Source organism: Sceloporus occidentalis, unplaced genomic scaffold, assembly GCF_023333645.1.
Source record: "Sceloporus occidentalis isolate IW3139 unplaced genomic scaffold, rSceOcc1.0.p SCAF_4, whole genome shotgun sequence".
In the NCBI taxonomy this organism is placed as follows: domain Eukaryota; kingdom Metazoa; phylum Chordata; class Lepidosauria; order Squamata; family Phrynosomatidae; genus Sceloporus; species Sceloporus occidentalis.
The window spans coordinates 201,085,297-201,108,931 of record NW_028316984.1 but is presented as its reverse complement, the minus strand read 5'-3'; the positions used below and the strand labels follow the sequence as shown (position 1 = coordinate 201,108,931).

At 42.4% G+C, this 23,635-nt stretch overlaps 1 protein-coding gene across 1 annotated transcript in view; it reads right to left on the bottom strand.

The window, feature by feature from the left end:
• The window catches only part of LOC149315303 (mitogen-activated protein kinase kinase kinase kinase 5-like), a 153,030-nt gene that overhangs the window by 84,014 nt on the left and 45,381 nt on the right, over window positions 1–23,635 (bottom strand). Inside the window, exon 3 of the mRNA XM_089522924.1 lies at window positions 16,173–16,230. Within this exon, the coding sequence (XP_089379050.1) occupies window positions 16,173–16,230 (58 nt within the window). The remainder of the gene's footprint in view (window positions 1–16,172; window positions 16,231–23,635) is intronic.

The window sequence follows — 23,635 nt, the reverse complement described above, 5'->3', positions numbered from 1 at the left end:
GAACTTTTACTTAGAATCACAGAATCATAGAGTTAGAAGAGACCACAAGGGCCATCCAGTCCAACCCCATTCTGCCATGCAGGAAATCTAAATCAAAGCATCCCCGACAGATGGCCATCCAGCCTCTGCTTAAAGACCTCCAAGGAAGGAGCCTCCACTACACTCCGAGGAAGGAGTGTGTTCCACTGTCGAACAGCCCTTACTGTCAGGAAGTTCCTCCTAATGTTGAGGTGGAATCTCTTTTCCTGTAGCTTGCATCCATTGTTCCGGGTCCTGTTCTCTGGAGCAGCAGGAAACAAGCTTGCTCCCTCCTCAATATGACATCCCTTCAAGTATTTAAACAGGGCTATCATATCACCTCTTAACCTTCTCTTCTCCAGGCTAAACATCCCCAGCTCTCTAAGTCGTTCCTCATAGGACATGGTTTACAGACCCTTCACCATTTTAGTCACCCTCCTTTGGACACACTCCAGTTTCTCAATGTCCTTTTTGAATTGTGGTATCCAGAACTGGACACAATATTCCAGGTGGGGTCTGACCAAAGCAGAATACAGTGGCACTATTACTTCTCTTGATCTAGACCAGGGGTAGGCAACTCTTTTGAGCCGGGGGCCAGGTAGCTGTCCCTCAGACAACTGGGGGGCTGAAGCCAAAAAATAAATAAATAAATATTTTTTTTTTAAAAAAAATTAAATAAATAAATAAACCAGGACAAATGTAGGACAGAATTTTCAAATGGAGGGCACTTTTTAAATAAAAAATGGAGGACACGTGAAAAAATTTGCTGATTTTAAAAAAAATGTTAAGATAAATGCATGTTTCTGAGGCTTCTATAGACAATCGCCCCCCAAAGGCCCCGGCGGCAATCGGCGGCAGGACTGGGCTGGGGCCGGTCCCAAGGCCTCACCAGGCCGCATCCGGCCCACAGGCCGCAGGTTGCCTACTCCTGATCTAGACACTATACTTGTATTGATGCAGCCTATGACAGTGAGTTCCAAAGCTTAATTATGTGTTATGTGAATCCAAATCCTCTACCAGTCATCTTTTGGGGAAGACTCCAGGCTTTCCGCACACCATGCATTGCATACATCTTCCCTTTCTTCAAAGCTAAACAGCCACAAACATTGTAAACTTTCCTCACAAGGAAGTTGCTCACATCTCTTGATCATCTTACCTCCACTCTTTTGAATCTCTCCTAGGTAGAGTAAGATGCAATGACCAGAGGTGTGCACCGTATTCCAAACATGGATGTACCATGGGTTTGTATCACAGCAATGCAATAGGCTGACAGAGATGGGCTGACAGAAAAACTCATTTTGCAAGAATGTTTTTGCCCTGCCTGTAGAGGCCAAATAAAATGTCTGCTCTCTGTCCTCTTGGTAGGCAATCTGGACAATACAGCCCAAATCCTGGCTCTGGTGCCACTCCACGCAATGTCCAGTCAGTTCAGCACCAAACCTGGGTTATACAACTTGTAACAATTTTTTTTAAAACTTGCTTTTTGATGTAGATCTTTACGGTAAATCCAGATCCCTCCGTTGTGACGCTGAGTGGCTATTTTCCCCCAGTGCCGCTGCCACTGACGAGAATCAGCCATGAGGTTGAGATTGGGTACTTCATTCTCACCTCAGAAGTGAGCAACTTGCCACAGCAGCAGCCATGCCAACCGGTACAGCAGTACATGCCTGCAAACAGCTGCCTGGTGTTGGATAGGGAGTACCAAGATAATGGGGGGATGTCAGGGCAGTTCTAGGGGCCAGAATATGTAAATAGGGAAGAATTCTCTCCCATGAGGGTTTTAGAGTCTGAATGTAAAATAGATTTGTCTCTATGGATGATTTATGTGTATATGTGTGTGGGTTTTTAATTGGTACTACTTTTTATAATTTGCAATTATAAAACAATAATAATGATCGAATTTAAATGCTGGTACTGCAGCCACAAAGTTGTGAGTTTGATCCCAGGGTTCCAAGATTGATTCAGCCTTCCATCCTTTCGCAGGTCAGTAAAATGAGTACCCAGCTTGTTGGAGACAATTGGCTTACAGATTGTAAACTGTTTAGAGAATGCGGAGTTCACCAATAAGAGGTATAGAAATGTAAATGCTATTGCTGTTGCTATAATGATACAGTAGTGATAATGATAATAAGTCTGCCCAGAACAGCAAAAGCAACAAGCCAGAAAATATATTCCAAAACAAAGGTACAATTAAAAGGAACAACAAGAAGCCAAACCTTGTGGGGTTTTATTTCAAAATAAATAAATGAATTCTTGTCCATTTATGTTTCCTTTCAAAACACATAAATCCACCCAACTGCATTGCTCGGCTCATCTTCCACTCTTTATAATTAGTTTTTTTCACCGTCTGGAAATGAAAAATGTTCCTCAGAGGACCACAGTGCCAAAGGGCTGGTCCAGCAGCCTTGAGCATGGCACAGACAGTGGAAAGAATGTGCTCAGGCCCCAAAGAGCTAGGAATATTTTAGGATGCCCATGGGCTACAATGTTGCCTCCTCTTTAAGTGAGGCAAAATGAATGAACGAATGAACAGCTTGGTTTTGTGATGAGCCATTCCAGGCATTAGCTGCCAAGAAAACTGTGAGCTGTGACAGGACTGGGGTGTCTTTTTATGAGACGAGAATGCAAAGGAAGGCCATTATGGCATACATGAAGAGGGCAGATGCTTTGCTCTGTACCTTGAACAGACAGACCTTTCGTTCCCCAATTCTGGGTTCTCTGGCATGCCTTGGGGACAGCAGAGAGGCTCCTCTGTATCACAGTGACTTTGGGAACAGGCCAAAGGAGCCCAAGGGACTCATACATGATAAGCAGATGTAGCATAGCAGTGAAACACACACATTCTGAATGTAGTGTTGGAATGGGTTCAGAAAAAGGCAAAAAGATTGATCAGAGTACAATAACATCCCAAAACCACAAAACAGTGATATCTTTATGGGACCAACCAAAATGCACAAAATACATGTTGCAAGCTGTGGAAGCTCCACTGGCTTCTTCATCAGGCAAAGGTGTTTAAAATCATAATATGACAATGTTAGTTACAGGCCTGCATTTTGTCAAGATATTGTTTTTGTACTTTGCCATATGGCCAATAAAGCTGGCCTTGGATACATTTAAAGGATCATCAGAGGTATGAAGACGAAAACATATGAGGAGATGTTGAAGGAGCTGGGCATGTTCAACTTGGTGAAGAGAAGATTGAGGAGGTGACATGACTGCACTCTTTAAATAGCTTAAGGGCTGTCACAAAGAAGAATGGGCAAGTTTGTTCTCTGCTGCCCCAGAGGGAAGGAAAAAGGGTCGTGGAGGCCATGGACTGGTTGAACTAACAATGCTCAGGAGCAGCCATATGACAGCTGAACCAGGCCAGGGAAGCAGGCACTACTGCGGCAACAACTATAAGCCTATGTATTTACAACAACTGTGCAAACAGCCCTCTCTATCCACTGATACTTTATCCATGGATTCAACCACCCAGGGCTTGAAAATATGCAAAAAATATGAATTCCAAAAAGCAAACCTTGTTTTTGCCATTTTATATATATTTTACTATATCATTATATATAATGGAACCTGAGCATCCACAGATTTTGGTATTCACAGGGAGTCCTGGAACCAAACCACAGCGGATACCAGGGGACCACGGCAGAATAACAAAGGAAAACTACAACAGAATAACAAAGGACAGCCACATCTGATGAAGAGAGACGTTCCAGAAGTGTTTTCAAATAGGGGTTGTTGTATCACTAATGTTTAAGAAGTAGTATTTCCATTCCTCCAAGTCAGCAAGTGTTATAGGCTGCTCCTCATAGGGCCTGGTGGTTTCCAGACCTTTCACCATTTTAGTCGCCCTCCTCTGGACACGCTCCAGCTACTTAACATCCTATTTGAATTATGGTGCTCCAAACTGAACACAGGATTATTCCAGGTGAGGTCTGATCAAAGCAGAATACAATGGTACTATCACTTCCCTTGAGACATTACACACCTACAGATGTAGCCTACAATCACATTGGCTCTTTTAGCCGCTGCATGGCGGGGCTGACCTAGTATAAGGAAGCTTTAGATATCCCTGTGCTGGTGACCAGCATGACTGAAGGAGTCTCAGCATTCCCTTCTCAAGTTCTGTACCCCACATAAAGGCCCTGATGGATGTGTAGGTGGGTGGGAGCAGAGCCACCTGTCCCATCTCCTCAAGACTTCTCAGTATGCTCCAGACCCCCACCCAAGAGAACAGATTAAGGCAGCTGGGGGCCCTTGGAGCAGTTCCAAAAATAGGAACTGCTTTCTGCACATGTGTAACTGGTTCTGGGAGTGGTGACAATCAAAATGAACGAATTTATAAGCAAAATCCTACATACAACAGACAGCAGAATAAAATCAGTATACTTCAATGAGATTTAACAGTTTCTCCTGCATTTCTATTCTATTATTCAAGTAACATACAAAATGTTGATGGCAATAGAAATATTGGGACATGCTGGAAATAACCTGGGGGGGGGTTTAAACTGTACCTATTCCCTTCAAACCTGGGCCCCTAGCCAGGGTTGAAAGCTGTTGCTTTCTGCCTTTGTGTCCTTGTCATTTACCAAATGCAGACTGCAAGGTCCTTGAGGCTTACACTTTACAAGGCTAAACTGTTCAGCTCAAACACGTATCTACAAATTATGACTTTCAGAATATGCTGATTGATACACATGCCTACGTGCACAGACAATTACAGAAGAATCCAAAAAGGGTTGTAATGTGTGTTTCTTATGAAGAAATGTATTTGACATGCATATTGTGGAAACCCAAATTTTCCTCACATTGCCATCTTCACCATAGTTGCAATTATCATTTTCATATCACTATTAACTTTAATAACATTCTGGCTTTTCCCCCAAACTGGGACTCAGAGCCACTTACAAATTTAAAAAAAAATACAAGACATTTAAAACAAGCAAAAGATCATACAAAATATTAAAATAGAATTAAATTGTTAAGAAAATTTTTAAAAATGTAACTGGCAATGGTTAAAAAAAAGCTTAAGAACAATACAATTAAAACAATTTAGCAGCATCTTAAAAGCAGGGCTGTGGAGTCAGTCAGAATCGGAAGCAATTTTGGGTGGAGTTGAAGTTGATAGAAGTGTACCCACCCGGACTGCAGCTTCAAAATAAAAACTTATAAAACTAAATGTGTAGTTTGTCACATATATACTTTCACAGGAATTCAGTTCTCTGGTTCAGAAATTTTAATAAAATAAATATATATTTTATTCTGCCAGTCTAAATAGCCCGATGATTCACGTGGTGGTGATGAAATGCCTTGAGCTACCATATTGCTAGAATAAATATTACCAGTTAATAGACATTTGCCCATTATGAATGAGTCAGAGTTGGAGTTGGAGCATAGAATAACAGAGGAGTAGGAGTTGAAGGTCTGGTGTGCCGACTCCATAGCCCTGTTTAAAAGCCCTGCCTTAAAAAAAACCCAATTCTTCAAAGTCACTTACAATAAAAAAAGTTTCTACTTCCTAGCGGAAGGGTAGCAAGGAAGTGGCCACTGTGGTCTCCCCATCATACTATCTGCAATGCAATGCTGTGGTGACCCTCGCATACTATAGAGTAAAAGGGACATAATGAAATTTTATCTAGGCAGATCCATCTACATTGTAGAAATAATGCAGTTTGGCACCATTTTAACTGCTCCATCAAGCCTTGCCTAGAGTATGAAGATGAGCCTTCCCTTTGCCATCTGATGTCATCCGCTCTCAGAGGGAGAGAAAGGCCTGCCAGCTCCATCAGGCCTGGCTCAAACAAAGAAGGAGAGCCCTCCCTCCAGTCCATCTGCCTTGTTCCAGGCCTCAGAGGGCGAGAAGAACTCCTGGACCTGATCCCCTTCCCCATCACCATTCCCTCCTCCTTTTGTGTCGTGTCTTTTTAGATTGTTAGCCTGAGAGCAGGGAACCGTCTAATTAAAAAGACTGTATGCACAGCACTGTGTAAATTTACAGTGCTATATAAATAAAGCTTATTAACAGCACTCTTTGGCAGAAAAGGCTAAAGATCTTGCAAAACTACAAATCCCAGGATTCCTTGGGATGAAGCTACAGCACTTAAAAGTAGTGTCAAACTGCATTATTTCTACAGTGCAGATTTGGGAGTCCATTTCCCACACCCTGTACCAATATAGATTAAAGGTTTTGATCTGAAATGCTTTTGCCATTATATCTCCCTTTTTTACAGTGAACTACCCGGTTTCTAAGTCCAAGGTGTTCACAGCGCAGCCTTGTAGACTTGCAGCATCTTGCCCAGCTGTTTTTTCCACCCCTTTGCCCTTCCTTACTCCCCTTTTCAATCCCAGAAATAAAACAACAGAAAAGACAAAAAGATGAACTACTTTTCCTCAAAGTCTTTTTGAAAGGTTCACCTATTAAATTGGTCTGATGCACCTTGTGCTCTGTTTCAACACAACTCTCCCCTATTTTCAAAATGAGAAGGGGACTTCCAGTGATTTCTGCTTGAGGGGTGGTGGTTTCTGTATTTGTGATAGTAGCTATGGCCCTTGAAGAGCAGAAAACTACCTGCTGGACCCATCACAGAAACTCTGCACATGCCTTGAAATCTATGAAAATCCAATAAAAAATCCACCAAAGAGTGATACCTAAAGAAAGGTATCACTGTTTGGTCCATTTTTGATTGGATTTGCTGATGAGAAGCTGACTTCTGTTCTTCACCAACTAGAAATGCAACATCTAAAGTCAAAATACCAAGGTCCAAGAGTTACAGTCAACAAGCACAGAAAGAGAAAATTGAAAACAGCTTTTGAGCCTGTGCCAGAGGAAGAATGTGACTGTTTTGATTGCATAGCAGCAGCAGGTCTTCCTATGGCCACCAGCATCCCCTTTCCAAGGCTGGCACACAAGAATGGAGGGTGGGAAGAGCCCCTAAGCAAAGAGAAAGCCCCAGGGCTCACATCCTTGCAGTAACCTCACATCTTTGACCACAGGAAGAACTCAATAGGGTCTACCCCATGTTTGCAACAGTCCCAACATCTGCATGTCATTTTGCGAAAGGCAATGGGTGGCAATCTTCCATCACTGCGTGCGCACACACTGGTTTTTTTTGGTGCACAATGGCCCTATTCAGAAATCTACTGCCCTTAAAGGCAACAATGGCAGCCAAACCATGAAAGACATGGATGAGTTGGAGCTCTGCACTTCTGGGCTCATCGTTTCTTTTCTTTTTTTTCTTTTTCTTTTTTTGATATTTTGTTTTTCTGTCACCTTCCTTTTGCACTCATTTCCAGACAATGCAAAGTAAACATAGGAATCCTTGCACTCTTTCATGCTGGATCATGGCTGCTGCTAAGTGTTCTTCAGAAAGAGAGAGACAGCCATTTCTGTTCCCCAGCCTTAGGGTTTAAATAGTTCAGAGATGCTTTGGGCACTGACAAGTCATTTTTTTGCTAACTTAAATTTTAAATTTTAAAAAAATGTAAAGCAGATTCAGATATAAAGCATAACAACAACAACAATAATAGATAGCAAACAATAGCAATAGCAAGTACATTTCTTTTTTTCTTTTTTTTAAGAAAATTTTATTGAACTTTAAAACAAACATCACAGGATATCATATCAACAGTTTGCCACAAAAATCACAGTATAATTCTATCCTGATACAAGTAGGGATGTCATGTAGATGAGGGAGACAGCTTTTTTCTGATGCTTCAGAGACTAAGAGACTACAAGAAAGAAACTACTGTACAAGAAAAGAGATTCCACCTAAGCATTAGTCTCTGAAGCATCAGAAAAAAGCTGTCTTCCTCTTCTACATGACATCCCTTCAGATATTTAAAGATGGATCTCATATCTTCTCTTCTCCACACTTAACATCCCTAGCTCCCTAAGTTGTTCCTGATATGCTTGGTTTTCAGACCCTTCACCATCTTGGTTGCCCTCCTTTGGACACACATTCCAGTTTGTTAATATCCTTTTTGAATTGTGCTGACCAGAATCTGATACAGTATTCTAGAGGTGGTCTGACCAAAGCAGAATAAAGAGACACTATTACAGTTTTTCTCTGTCTGGACATTATACTCCTGATTTTTTTTGCTACCACCAAAAATGTATTCGTAGAACATACTATATGTTGTTATTGTCAGGGTCCAAGTGCATCATTTTAAAGGCTCTGGTTGTGTGTGTGTGTAGCTAATGCTGCTGATTGTGCTCCAAATTCCTTTTTACATCTGTCCTGAATTATCCAGGTGTTGGCTGATGTTCAATTCATAAAGAGTTTGGCAGCAAACTTGCATTTTCTCTCAGCTGAGGTGTGGGCCTAGGACCCAAAAGGCAGTGGATTTAGATTTGAAGGTGACAGCAAGATCTGTTCAACAGTGGAACAGGCTGCCTCAGAGGCTGGTGGACCCTCCTTCTTTGGAGGTCTTTAAAGAGAGGATAGATGCTCACCTCTTAGGAGTGCTTTGGTTGGCAGGGGGCTGGACTCTTGGGATCCCTTTCAACTCTATGATTCTATTATTAAGCAAAAGGCTTCCCAATGGCTAAACCAGATCACCTCTGGGTCTTACTGCAGGACTGCTCTTTCACAGGTAGCAAAATCACAGGCTCGCTTGGTGGGGATACTATAGAGCCTTTTTAGTGGTTGCTCCCACCTTCTGGAATGCCCTCCCCCGAGAAGCTAGGCTGTCCCCATCCCCGACTGTTTTTCGTTGGCAAGCCAAGACATTTTTATTTAAGCAGGCATGTGATATATAATTGTATCATGCTATAAGGATGGGGAAAGGACGGCACAAGGACGTCCCTTCCCCTGTCTGATAATCTTCTGTGTGTTCGGAGTAGCAGAGGTTTTCCAAGGTCCCAAGCAGAGATGGATCCTTCCCATCCTCTGCTGCCTGAGTCATTTAATTGGAGATGCTGGGCATTGAACAAACATGGCATCTTCTGCATGCCAAATCTGTGCATGCCAAGCTCTGCGACTGAGCTACAGCCCTTCCTCTTTTCTTCTTTTCCTCACCTCTATTGTTTCTCCCACACTGTTTCTTTTAAACTGTAAAAACGTTGCAGGCAGCAATCCATTATTATTTTTTGCAACATAATGTTGTACCACCCTGTATACATTGACGGAGCTCTATAAATAATAACAGGGGAGGCAGGTACAATTATGTCTGCTCTGATTACTCAACAAAGTATAAGCCTTAAAAAAAAATAGAAAGAGGCGGCAGCGAAGGAAAGGATGTTTGAGTCTGTTTGGAAGCCACAAACCCTGCAAACGGAAGTTCTGCATCCCACATGTGAAGGAGCGAGAGAGACAGCAAGTGGTGGAGTTGCTTAGTGGGTGCAGATAAGGACTGCCTGCCTGCCTGCCTGCAAGGGCTCTCCATGCACTCCCTGTCATTCGTATAGTCCACAACCAGCCATGAAGTTGAGAAGCTATTACTTCAGCTCAGCCCCAGGAAGCAAATGTGCAGCTGGGAAATATTTGAAAAGTAGCCACAGCACTTCAGCAAGATCACAGAATATTCCTGCTTCAGAACTGGTTCTCCTCCTTGGAATCCTGCAGAGACTCCGGGACTATCTGAAAAATGGGAGTGAGGAGAAGCAACAGATGGGTGCAGAGGTGACACTTCAGAGTCTAGTGTGAAGTCAAAGACTTTCATGGTTGGCATCCATAGTTTTCTGTGAGTTTTCCGGGCTTTGTGGCCACATTCTGGAAAATTTTATTCCTGACTTTTCGTCTGCATCTGTGGCTAGCATCCTCAGAGGGTGGTGACACATGCAGCTGTGGACAAGTTTACATAGGGACCACCAAATGCAGCATTCAAACATGAATCAAGGAACATGAGAGACACTGCAGTCTGGGCCATCCAGAAAAATCAGCAGTAACAGAACCAATAATAATAATAATAATAATAATAATAATAATAATAATAATAATTTATTTATATGTCCCGCCTCTTCCAAGGACAGAAGTGGGATTACATCATTAAAATAATACAATGCAATTGAACAGTCAATAAAATACTAATATTGAATGATACATCCCTGTTAGTTCCTTAAAATCTCCAAACATCAAGTCATATACCATCATACTTGGAGAGAGGGGTCTTAATCATCATCTCTATAAGAAATCCGATGGGAAAGCCCGCCAGAAGAGATTAGCCTTTAGTGCCTTCTTAAAGGCATCTAAGGTAGTAATAAGATGGATCTCTTCCGGCAAACTATTCCATAATTTAGGGGCTGCAACAGTGAATGGGAAGTTGTGATTCATCGAGTATTACAATGTTCCAACAAATTATTCCCCAATGTTCTGAGTGTGTGGGGCGGATTATGTAGGGAGAGGCGTTCCCGCAGGTAACTCAGGCCCGAGCCATGTAGGGCTTTAAAGGTAATGACCAACACCTTGTATTGCGCCAACCAGGGCACAGAATGCTATTTGAAAACACCAAAATTCTGGGCCGTGCCAACAACTATCGGGGTCAGAATGCACAGGCCATTGAAATCAAGAGGAAAGAAGAAATGCTGAAACAAGATTTGGCTACCAGTTCTGAAAAACAACAAAAGCAAGACTCAAGACAAGCAAATGAACATCACCCACGCTCAAAAGGTTTCCCTACAAGACAATGGGTTATCAGTTAAACTGACTCAAATCTCCTCTTGCATATCCCTCACACAATACACCTCTAGGTTGCGCCATTCAATACAGTACAACACACAAACTAACTCCACCATTAACAAATAAACACTTCCTCCCAAGCCAAGGGTCCCACAGGTATATATACTCCACACATTTCCATGCCACGCTTCCTTCTCTCTGTCATAATTCTAGAACCCAGCCAGGTTATCAGTGGAAGGTAAATGGTGTGAAATTCAAGTTGGAGAAAGTGAGGAACTTCTTCACACAGCATACAATTAAACTGTGGTATTCCCTGCCACAAGGTGTAGTGATAGTTGCCAATGTGGATACGTTTAAAATGGCATTGGAACTGATGGAGCCTAGGACCATTGGTAGTTGCCAGTCAGAATGGCTACATATTACCTCCAGTATCACGAGGAAGGACTGCTGGGTCATACAAGATGGAGGATACAACAGCTCTCTTGTCCTGCTAGTGAGGTTTGTGAAAGGATGGTTGTTTTATTGGTAAAAAAAAGCCTGACACTTTTCAGCTTACGCATAGTCTTAGGGCCTTCTTCAGGAGCTATACAAAAATCACAAAAAGATAGCACTTAAATACTGTATTTTTGGGTGTATAAAACTACTTTTTAACCCAGGAAAATCTTCTCAAACGTTGGGGGTCGTCTTATACGCCGGGTATCGTCTTATAAGGCAGGTGCTGAAACTTCTAAGCCGGAATGGAGAATCTGCGGTTGCCGCATATGGTGGGGGGAGCTCAAAAACGGCCGCAGCCACATCCCCACCGCATGCAATGATCGTATGAAAGCAGCTACCGCTTTGATAGTCTTGGAGACAGGGAGGGCTAGACAGGCAGGGAGAGCTGACCAATCCAAGCAGGCTTTGTATACAACAAGGTTTCCTGCTAAGGACCTGCATGTCATAAGCATTTGAATTAAAATTACCATATTGAAATCAAATCCGATTTTAAAATTTTTTTATTTGGTGTGTGTTAGAAGAGGGGTAGTCTTATATGGCAAGTATATCCCAAACTCTATATTTTAACTGGAAAAGTTGGGGGTTGTACGCCCAGTCATCTTAAACGCCGAAAAATATGGGTATATAAAATAACAATATGTAAAATAACATTACATGAAATCATTGTTGCAGTGAATTGCACAGGCAATTCACTGCCTGTGGCCTGGACATACTTACAGGTTGAGTTTCCCTTACTCGGAATTCTGAAATACTTCAAAATCCAAAATTGTCCACATAGGTGGGTGAGATTTTGCTTTCTGATGGTTTAATGTAAACAAACTTTTGTTTCATGCACAAAATTGTTTAAAATATTGTATATAATATTTAGGCTATGTGTACGACATGTACTTGTTGTTTGTTAACTGCCCTCGAGTTAATCTCAGCCCATGGCAACCCTGTGGGTGAGACATTCAGCTGCACGCATTATCACATCCGCCCACCGCTGTGACCATATCTCTCCTTTGCTGGCATCCCTTCACTGGCTCCCCCTCCCTTTCCGCATTCAGTATAAGCTCCTGCTGTTGACATTTAAAGCCCTCCATGGACTGGCCCCTCCTTACTTATCAGACTTTCTTTCTCCTCACCTTTCCACTCGGGCCCTCCGTTCTGGTAGTCAAGGTCTGCTGTCCCAGCCCAGGATTTCCTCTGCCCCATCTTGGATTCGCCCCTTTTCACTCGCTGCCCCTCACTCCTGGAACCTTCTTCCCCCACAAGCAAGAGCCATCACTTCTTTAACCAGCTTCAAAACGGAGTTGAAAACTATCCTGTTCAGAGAAGCCTTCCCAGGCATTCCATAACTGTCGCTTACTATTTGATGTTCTTTTGGTGCCTGTTTATCAAACCATTTCCTGTATTGCTATGTACTGTATATGTATTATCCTACTTGAGAGCATGTATTTTCCCTGGAAGAAGATTAACCATCCATTATGAAGCCAAGCCCTCCCTCAAGTCCATCTGCCTTGGTCCAGGCCTCGGAGGTAGAGAGGAACGGCTGGATCTCTTACTCTTTCCCTCCACCACTCCCTTCTCCTTTTGTGTCATGTCTTTTTAGATTGTAAGCCCAAGGGCAGGGAACCGTCTAATTAAAAAGATTGTATGTACAGCGCTATGTAAATTTACAGCGCTTCATAAATAAAGGTTAATAATAATAATAACTCCTGTTTTCCACTACTTTGCTTAGTTCCAGTACATTCATATCTATGACCTCCAGCCAGCCTGTGGCCTTCCTCTTCTGATATTCTTTAGGAATTCTCTTGTGCCCACCATTAGTTATCATAAGTTTGCAATGTGGTCCCTAGTGCTTCTTTCTTTCCTGAACCTTACTTGGATCTCTGAGTTTTCTCTCTCTGTGTATGGTTGGAGCCTATATTGCAGAATTTTGAGCATAATTTTGTTTGCATAGGAGATTAGTGCAATGGTCCTATATGTTTTTCGCCATTTCCCTTATTGCAGCTTCCACCTCACTTTTTAGAATTTGGGGTTCATCTTCATATGGCTCTTCGTTCCACCTGTCATTCATTTTATCATTTCTTTTATATAATTTTTCTGTGTATTGCAACCAGTGTCTTTTTGTTTCTTCTTGATCTTGAATTATGTTATTTTTATTGTCAAAGGGTCCCAGTCCTTGGTTTGAAATTTCCTTTGTTTTTCCAGATCTTGTGGAATAGGTCTCTTATTCTTCCCTTTTTGTTGTTGTGTATATGGAACATAAATGAATTCCATGTTTAGACTTGGGTGCCATCTCCATGCTATCTCATTAGGTACAGTGGATCCTTGTTACACGCTGAGGTTTGGTTCCAAGATCCCCCATGTATAATAAAATCCATGGATGCTCACATCCCATTAAATATAATGACATAGCAAAATGGTGTCCCTTATAAAAAATGGAAAATCAAGGTTTGATATTTGAAATTTATACTTTTTAAAAACATTTTCAAACCATGGATGCTTGAATCTGTGCATAAGAAGGGCCGACTGTATGTGCAAATATTCCAAAATCTGAAAAAATCCAAAATCTTTCTGGTCCCAAGCATTTTGGACTAGGGAAATTCAACATTTATTTACATTCTCAACAGAATTTATGTATTATTCTGTATTTGTGTGTTGTCTTTTTGTGATTTTTTTACATAGTCCCAGAAGAAGGCCTCAAGGCCAAAACACATCATACATTTTTATCAATAAAAGAACCATCTTTAGAGCATCTTGAGGTGTGTCTTCAGTTGCTTCTGCAAATTTCATTTGGTGCTCCCTAGTTTTGGCTTCTTTGGGAGGAAGGCAGCAAGTGGGCCACCATGTGATCCAAACATTGGGCCAGACAGTCCCTTGCTCTGGTCCTGAAGACTTCTTCTTTATATTCTTATTTTCTCATGTTTTTAAACTCTACTTTGAGCCCTGTGAATGGTGCACTTCTTTGCTGCACAGTGTAAGCAAACCCTCCAAGGTAAAGTTAATGGTTTAACAACACAGAAAGAATCCATCACAGTCCGCTGAGAGGCTTTTAAAAACAGGCATTACGTGCTGGGGCAGCTCTGGCCAACCCAGTATTATGAGAACAGCAGCCTGAAGCATTATAAACCGAGTCTAGGAAATCTGCATCATCTGCCACTGCAGAAAAGAAGGGCTCCAATATTATTATTTTTTTAAAAAGGAAAGGAAAAATACTCCAAAAGAGATTGGTTAGCAGGATGGCTGCTGTGGAAGAAACAATTTCCACCTGGCAAAGTTGTCGGATCATATGGTTTTTATATAATATAAATAGTTTTACAGACTGTTTAATTGTTTTTAAATACTGATGTTTTGTATGGTTTTTAATATGTACTAGTTACAATTTGTAAGCCATTTTGAGTGGCACATAAATAAATAAAATGTAAATAAACAAATAAACCAGGGAAACCGAAGAAGGGGGGAAAGTCCTAACTGGATATACCAAATTCTTCAGCCATTACATTTTCTTCCATGAGGAGGCACTCTCTCATGGAAGAGCCCAGAAAAGACACTCTTTGGGAACTACAAGTCCCAGAACTGCTCAACCAGCATGCCGGGACTTGTAGTCCAAAAAAGTAATTTTTCCCAGCGCTGTATAGAAACCTAGGAAGCTGTTTCCTAACATACACTGAGAAGAGTGGCCCACTAGCAATCAAAATCGACTAGCACTGCTGACACACTGCAGAAAGAAAGCAGTTTGACACTACTTTAACTTCCATGGGTCAATGCTATGGAATTCTGGGATTTGTAGTTTGGTGGTGAACCAGGGTGCTCTGACATGGAAGACTAATATCTCACCCAGCTACAAATTGCAGAATTCCATCGCACTGAGTCACAGCAGTTAAATTACATAATATCACTTTATTTCTGCAGTGTGGATGTAATAGACCCTCAGGTTCTCTGGCAGAAGTAATAACTTTCTAATAAGCTACTTTGCCCCTTTGAAAAAGAAGACAAGGAAACAAATATGGGACTTTCTATAGGAGAACCAGAGACCCCATCACTGAATTGTGGCTACCTTCAATCCCCTGATCAGACAAAATCAAGTCCATCAACTGCAGACAGATGCTCTGGACTGTAGTTTTTATTCCAACCAGTTGTTAGTCACTGGCAGGGACAACTGCACATCCTCAGAATTAAATAGGAACATGATGGCACCCACATTTTACTTACAGGAAATGTCACAAGTACGCCTTTGATATTTAATGTCCCAAAAGGAGACTTGCCAAGGCTTATGCCTGCCTGAGGCCCTTGTCCTCCAATTCACAAATCCCAGATGTGTGTGTATTCTGGATGAGTTTATACAATGAAGATGGAGAGATACTCAGCACATGCTCAATGGCACCACAGTTATTGATTTAACCACAACAGATTTCAGAGTCCCAGCTCCAGTTGTTACACAATTAAAAAAAACCAACATGGGGAATGAAAAACAAAGTTGTGAATTGTGCTCTGAATTAGCACAGGAAGGCCTCTGGCTCTTTAAAGTTTTTTTTTCCTGGCCCACAAATACAAAAGACTTCATCTTGAAAGCCTTGCTGTTTCAGAAAACAAACCTCCAAGCCAATTGCAACAAGAGCATCAGAATGGCAGAGCAGATAGATGGATGCATGTGATTCAGGGAGGGAAGAGTCTGTATTCAATTCACTGCTGATCCTGGAATTCTTGGGCCGGCATTGACTAAAATAGTAGTCATCAGCCTAAGGTATCTTATGGAGTGGGACACAGACCACAGAATGCTGACACTGGACCAGGGAAGGAGAACCTAGTTCAAAGTCCCACACAGCCCTGCAGTTAACCTTGTCCCCTTTGGCTACCATCAACTGACTTACTCTGTAGGGTTGTTGTGGGGATTAAAAAAGGGGCAAAAGAAATTGTGTCAAACTCTTTGGAATACTACTTACTTCATTTCATTTATATCTCTCCTTTTCCCAAGTGTGGGGCCAAAGGACATGGTAAGCAAGGTGGTTAAGGTGGCAAATCCATTGTAAGCACATTTGAAAGCAAAGGAGTACTTACCAGGTTCTAACTTGATAATTTTTACTGCAGCCAGTTCGCCGGTGTGCATGTTTCTGGCCTGAAAACAAGACAAAACAAGATGACAACAGACTTAAACAAAATGGAAGGGCATGTGGATTGTCATATTAAACAAAGTAGTGCTGTCATGAGCCTTTTAAAGCAGTCCCACAGATCACAAGGAAAGCAGAAGGGGATGGATGGATGGATGGATATATAGGGCCATAAGAATTAAAATGTAGCTGAAAAAATTAATCACTGATAACCTTAAGGAGCAATATAAAAACAAGCAAATCTGCTATCAAAATGAAGCACTGGAATGAAACCGTTTTAAGCAATTTAAAAAAGGTAACAAGAAATTGGGGGGGGACAACTTCTCCCATTAAAAGAGCGTTTTATAGCAACTCACTAGTGATCTGAAGCCTGTCTTCTTAGCAATGTCTAGCTGGTGGTAGAAGAAGAGCAGAGAGGTGGCTAGCCTAGCCTCCCATGGGAGGGAGTTCCACAGTTTGGGAGCATCCACCAAGAAGGCCCTTTCCCACATCCCCACTATGTACCTGTGAGGACTTGGGATGGAGAGGACTTCCCTTGAAAATCTCAAAAATTCAGAAGGGATGACAGGCAGGCTTTCAAGCAGGCTTTCATGGTCTTTCACAGAGTCTATATCTAAGCTGTGTATAGGTCATAACCCTCACTTTGCACTTACTGAAAGATACAAATCCTTGCAGCAAAGGCAATTATATTATTTTTACCCTATAAGCCACACAGCTCCCTCTACATTCTGATGCAGTTGTTCCAAACAGGTGTGATAAAGGGAAAAGGTAAACTGTTGCCTGGTGGCAAGTAAATGTTGCAGGGCCTGCAGATGTCTCCTGTCCGTGAAGTCAAGACCATGCAGAACAGACTTCCACAAAAGATGCTGCCTGAATGCTTTCCATATGAGTGGATAATGTGTAGGGTGGCTGCAATGCACGAGCACATTAATAATATTTAATAATAATAATATTTATTTATATCCTGCCTCTCCCTGTATTGGATCAAGGCAGGTAACAAGATATCAAAGACAATAAAATCAAGTAAAAACAAAAACAAAACAAAACAAAACATGGAAACAATAGTTAAAAGACATATTACATTTCAAGTTCCCAAACTCCCTCCCACCCTATAAAAAAGTAAAACAATTCCCAACCGATGGCCAATAAAATCAGTCAAGATCATTCAATCCAATGGGAACAATTAGGTAAGTGGAAAAATTGGAAGTCAATTCGGGAAGGCTTGCCAGAAAAGATCCGTTTTTATTGCCTTCTTGAAGGCACCTAATGATGTTATTTGGCGGATCTCGTCTGGTAAATCACTCCAGATTTTTGGAGCGGCAACGGAAAATGTCCTCTGGGAAGTGGTTAATAGTCTAGTTCTCTCTGACTGCAACAGATTCATCCCAGAGGACCTGAGAGTGCGGGAAGGATTATATGGGAGGAGGCGTTCCCTGTATGTTGGACCCAAGCCATTTAGGGCTTTATAGGTAATAACCAACACCTTATACTGTGCCCGGAAGCAAATGAGGAGCCAGTGTAGGGATTTTAAAATAGGTGTAATGGATTCAAATTTTGAACTCCCTGCTACCAATCTGGCTGCCATATTTTGTACCAACTGCAGCTTCCAAGCATGGCATGAGGGTTGCCCTCGTTAGGCTCTGTCCATAAAATTGCTTTTGTTGTTGTGTGCCTGCGGAACAAAATTTGTTTAGATGGGATTTGCCATGGGCCTCCTATGAGGCTGAAAGAGTGTGACTTGCCCAAGATCATCCAGTGGGATTCCATGGCTGGACAAGGATTTGAGCTCTGGGTGTAAGCTGTGCTGCAGAAATAGTGTAGTTTGACAACATTTTAACTGCAATGGCTCGATGCTATGTAATATTGAGATTTGTAGTCTGTTGTGGCACCAGAGCTCTCTGACACAGAAGGCTAAACATCTCACAAAACTACAAATCCAAGAATTCCATAACATTGAGCCACGGCAGTTAAAGCAGTGTCAAACTACATTTTTCCTGAAGCGTAGATTAGACCCTGGTCTCCCAGAGTCCTAATCCAACACTCAAACCACCACATTGGTTCCACACAGACCTCCCACAAAATTTCTGGGGTTTCTGCATATTCTTTGGCATCTACACTGCAAGGAAATGTTGCTGACTGCAAATGCAGAGAAGACAAGAGAGAGACTTTTCTTGTGTGACATCTAAGATGTGGAAACCCTCACCCTGCCAATGACTGGTGGATTCCATGTCAGCAGGACAGCAAGTCTGCTCCAATTGTAATGTTGTAGTCCCAACTCAAAGTAGTGGAACACACTTCCTCGGAGTGGAGTGGAGTCTCCCTCCTTGGAGGTCTTCAAACGGAGACTGGATGGTCATCTGTCGGGGATGCTTTAATTTGGATTTCCTGCATGGCAGGGGGTTGGACTGCATGGCCCTTGCAGTCTCTTCCAACTCTATGATTCTATGATTCTAGCTGTCCCAGGTGCTGAATCTATGTGGAAACCAAGTTTACATTAAACCTCAAAGCAGATTCACTAGTGCACTGACACAGCCACCACGAAAAGTCCTGAAGGTGATGTTGCCTCCCTCTTCACAGGTCTTCCTGCTTGAAAATCATGTTCCAGTCAGGTTCTCAGTGTTATTGTTGTTGTTTTACACTTTCTGCTACAAATACGTCTTTTGGTATTCTTTTTAAGATTCAGCACAGCTCACATTTGATTTTTGTTTCATTATTGAACCTCAATAATGACACCTCAACATTAGGAGGAACTTCCTGATGGTAAGAGCTGTTTGACAGTGGAACACACTCCCTTGGAAAATGGTGGTGTCTCCTTCTTTGGGGGGTCTTTAAACAGAGGCTAGATATCCATCTGTCACAGGGAGGGCTTTGACTGAGTGTTCCTGCCTGGCAGGATGGGGTTGGACTGAATGGCTCTTGGGGTCTCTTCCAACTTCTAACGTTTCTATGATTCTATGATTGATCAAATGCCAGCATGGCAGAGTAGTTTGAATATTAGACAACGACTCTCTCCAGGGTTCGATTCCCATCTTGGCCATGAAAAGCATTGGGTGTCCTTGGGCAAGCCATGTGCTCTCAGCCTCGGGGTAAGGCAATGGCAAACCTCCTCTAAACAAATCTTGCCAAGAAAACCCCTGATAGCTTTGTCTTAGGGTCGCCATAAGTCAGAAACAATTTCAAAGCACACAACAATAACTGCTTAAAAACAGCAAAGCAACAGACCATTAAAAACCTCTGCAGTCAATTTCTCAAAGCTTAAGAGGACAGTATTCATTTCTCGATGGAAAGACAAGTAAGGAACTACCCTAGCATGACTAGGGAGGGAGTTCCAGAGCCTGGAAGCAGCCACCAAAATATATAAACTAGAGATGTGAGAGAAGGGGAGAGTTGGTCTTTTCTCCTGGTTGCAGAAGTGCAGATGCTGCCCTGGTACAGGGCACCCACCACTGTCCTCTTAATGCATATGGGAGTGTGTACCTGCCCTTCAACAAGGGGAGCTGTGCTTCGACGGGCTCAATTAGAGCAGAACTGCATGGGCCGTGCATTATGCTTGGCCCTATGAAATGTAGAATCTCAAGCATTATGTACATATCAAACTCAATGGTCCTTTACACACAGATGCTTCAAATCAGTCCTATTTCTGAATTCCTATGTTTAAAATAATGTGCAAAAGGAAAAAATATCTCCCCGAGGCATGAATTTTGCAAGGGACACATGGCTGGGCATGCAGACTTATGTCAACATATTTAAACTAAAAGTTGAGTCTGCTCTTTAACAGTCTGGGTTGAGAAATTAGAGCCATCCTTTTCAATATGCCAATTCAGATCAATCCTCATGTTTAAAAAGAAATGCCTACATTTTAAATTATATTGTAAACACTTCCGACAAGAGCTTAAAACCTCGGGTCGATTTATAGCCACTCTAACTACCAGTGTTGAAAAATGGGGCAGAAGGAATCTTCTCCCACTAACCTGCTCTTTCTTTTGCCTTTTCCCACTTCTAGCCCAGACCTCTGGACAGCATTCCTCTCACCCCTGCTCATCCCCAATCCCAAGCTCATCCCTGACAGAGGGTGAAAGGACCAGGAGGATAACCCTAAATCCAGGAAGGCAGCTGCTTCCGTCCCTTTCTGCAGGAAGTGCATGACATCTGTGCCAAAGCAGGGTACATTCAGTCCTCCGCAAGTGATACAGCAGGCTTTTCCCCTCCAAAAATAAAAACATTACATTTTAAAAAAACTCAAAAGAAAAGAGAGAAAGGGACTGAGTGGGCAGTGTCTTGCAGCTATGGATAATTTTGCAAAGCTGAGAGCTTTGGTGGGTAAATTGAGCCACTGGTTCTCAAAAAGCCTGCCCTCAAGGGATTACTTCCTCACAGACTTGTCTGCCTTAAAGCTCTGTTCCTTCAAGAAAATGTATTTTTGGAAATACGATCAGCCTATATCAATGTCTATGCCTAGTCCACTGTCCTTCTTTTTTCTCTCTTTCCTTTCTTTTCTTCATAATCACACGTAAAAATATAAGCAAAAATGTCTGTCCCTGAACTGACAATTATATTATAAAAGGGGAGAACTGGAGCAGTATTTCTAATGAGACTGGCCCTAAATCTGGAGCAGTGGCCCTAAAACCTGGGAAGAGGTTGGTCACCTACACACCTTAGGAACATAAAATGAAGTGGTCTGTGATGACATACTATTTGTTTGTCTTCATGGTTTACTCCAACTAGGGTTGCCATAATTGTCCACTTTTACCAGGGACAAAATGTGGAACAAATTCAAGACCAAACTGTAGGACAACTGCAGGACAAAACTCAGCCCAAAATGTAGGACATTGAAGAAAAATGGTGGACCTTAAATGTCCTACATTTTGAGCTGAGTTTTGTCCTGCAGTTGCCCTACAGTTTGGTCTTGAATTTGTCCTACATTTTGTCCCTGGTAAAAGTGGACAATTATGGCAGCCCTAACTCCAACCAAGTCATCTGGGAATGCTGGATGTTGCAGTTGAACACATTTGGAAGCTATCCTGACTGCTGGTGACTCTGTAATTGCTGATAATATAATACAGTCATCCCTCCATATTTGCGGCTTTGATATTTGCGGATTTGATTATTCACGGATTTCATTAATGTTCTCTCTAGGACTGTCTAGGTCCTCCAGTGCAACTCTGTGGTCAACTTTAACTAAAAGTTGCACTTAAAGACCATTTGTAGCTACTCCAGTGCCATTCTATGGTCAGTGTATGTTGGACATTGACCACAGAGTTGCCCTGGAGGACCTAGAGATTCCTAGAGAGGTGTCCTCGCAGGTAAAAACAGTGTTTATGTTATTTGCGGGTTTTCCATATCCACGGGGGTCTTGTTCCCCTAACCCTAGCGAATATGGAGGGACAAGTGTAATAATATTTATTTTACTTATACGCTTACAAATTGTTAATTGGACATTTCCCTGCCCTCAGGCTTACAATCTAAAGAGACAAGATACAAAAGGAGAAGGGAATGGCAGGGGGAAGGGGAAAAGTCCAGCAGATCTTCTCTCCCTTTGATGCCTGGACCAGGGCAGATGGACTGGAGGGAGGGCCCTTCTTCTTACTCTGGTTAGGACCAATTAGGGAAGGCATTGGGCCTACCTTTCTCTCCCTCAGAGGCCAGGATGGAGTCAGATGCCTTCTGGAAGAGCTCAGTTTCTTTAGGGAAGGCCTGTTGGCATTGGGCCTACCTTTCTCTCTCTGATCTTTTTAATGGGAGGCACTAGGGGTTCTATTGGAGCCTTCAGCAAGCCAAAGGTGGGCTCTGCCACCACCAAGGTATGATACTTCCTCTATAAAATGTCCTGGGTTATACAGATGAGATTTCAAGGGCTGCCCTATGGCTGAGGCTGAACAGAGAGCATGCTTGCCTTCAAGTCATTTTTGACGTAAGGCAACCCTAACACGAAACTATGACGGGATATCCCAGATCCAAGTCAAAGTCAAGATCATCTCTGCTATAGTACTTCCAGTTCTGTGTATAGCTGTAAAAGCTGGACAGTGAAGAAAGCTGACAGGAAAAAAATCAATCCATTGGAAATGAGGTGCTGAAAAGAGTTCTATGGATAACATGGACTACCAAAGGGACAAATCAAGGGGTTTGAAAGCAAATCAAGTGTGAATTCACCTTGGAAGCCAAAATGACTAAGTTGAGGCTATTATACTTCAAACACATCATGAGATGACATGACTCACTGGAAAAGAGGATAATACCTTTTAAAGTGGAAGACAGTAGGAAAAGAGGACAACCTTAGTGCAAGTGAACAGACTCCATAAAGGAAGCCATGGCCCTGGGTTTGTGAAACCTTAGCAGAGCTGTTAATAACAGGGTCTTCTGGAGGTCTGTCATTCACAGTTTGCTTTAAACAAAGCTAATACTAAAAACAACAATAAAATAACAGCAACAAAAATAACAGGGACTACATTGCCACATTATTGATAGACAGACTGACTGATTAATGGATTGATTGGCTTTGTACCCTGCCTTTCTCTCAAGATGGGATTCAAGGAAGGAGCCCTGGTGGTGCAGTGGTTAAATGCCAGTAGAAGAGGGCTCCAAGGTCCACTCAGCCTTCCATCCTTTCGTAGGCTGGTAAAATGAGTACCCAGCTTGTTGGGGGCACTTGGCTTACACGTTGCAAACCACTTAGGGAGTGCTAGTTCACTGACAGGTGGTACAGAAATATACTTGCTATATTGCTATATACAGTATATTGCTACATTCAAGGCAGCTGTTTGAAACTTCCTGAGATTTAAGATCTGGAGACACCTGTCTCTCCATGGTCAGAAAATCGTGTTTTTCCAAGTCTTATGATTCTGTTTATTTTTTAAAAATTGGGTGGCCTTGGGGGACTGACTGGTGGGGGGGCTTCAGAGGCTAAACCATGTAAGTAAGGTTCAGGGGCTAAACCATGGCCACCCCCAACATAGACCATGTATTGGTCAAAGCTACCCCTAGAATGATTTACAGAACTCAGTAACTCCCTTTCCCCCACCCTTCTCTTCTCTCACTGGGCATCCAATGCCTACAAGCTCTGAAGCAAATATGAAGCCAGCTTTGGCTGACAGGAGTTGGGGAGGGGGAGGATAAAACAGAGGGAGACCAGCCGCTTCTTGGATGAGGCATTCAGCAGTGTCCTTTCGATTTTTAAGACTGCCAGGGGCCATTGTGGATTCTGTGCACCACCTCCGCCTCCCCAGCTGGGGCTCAGAGAGAGAAAGCGGTGACAGGCTCCATTATCCTGGAGGGTGTTTGGGGCTTTTCAGAAAAACATTGCCTAAATAGAGACTTTTCAGACTCCGATGGTTAAAAGAGAACTGTCTCTCAGCATAGGCATCAGGAGTCTACTTTCCAGGGAAACAAAAACATAGTCCAGGGCAGGGAGAGAAA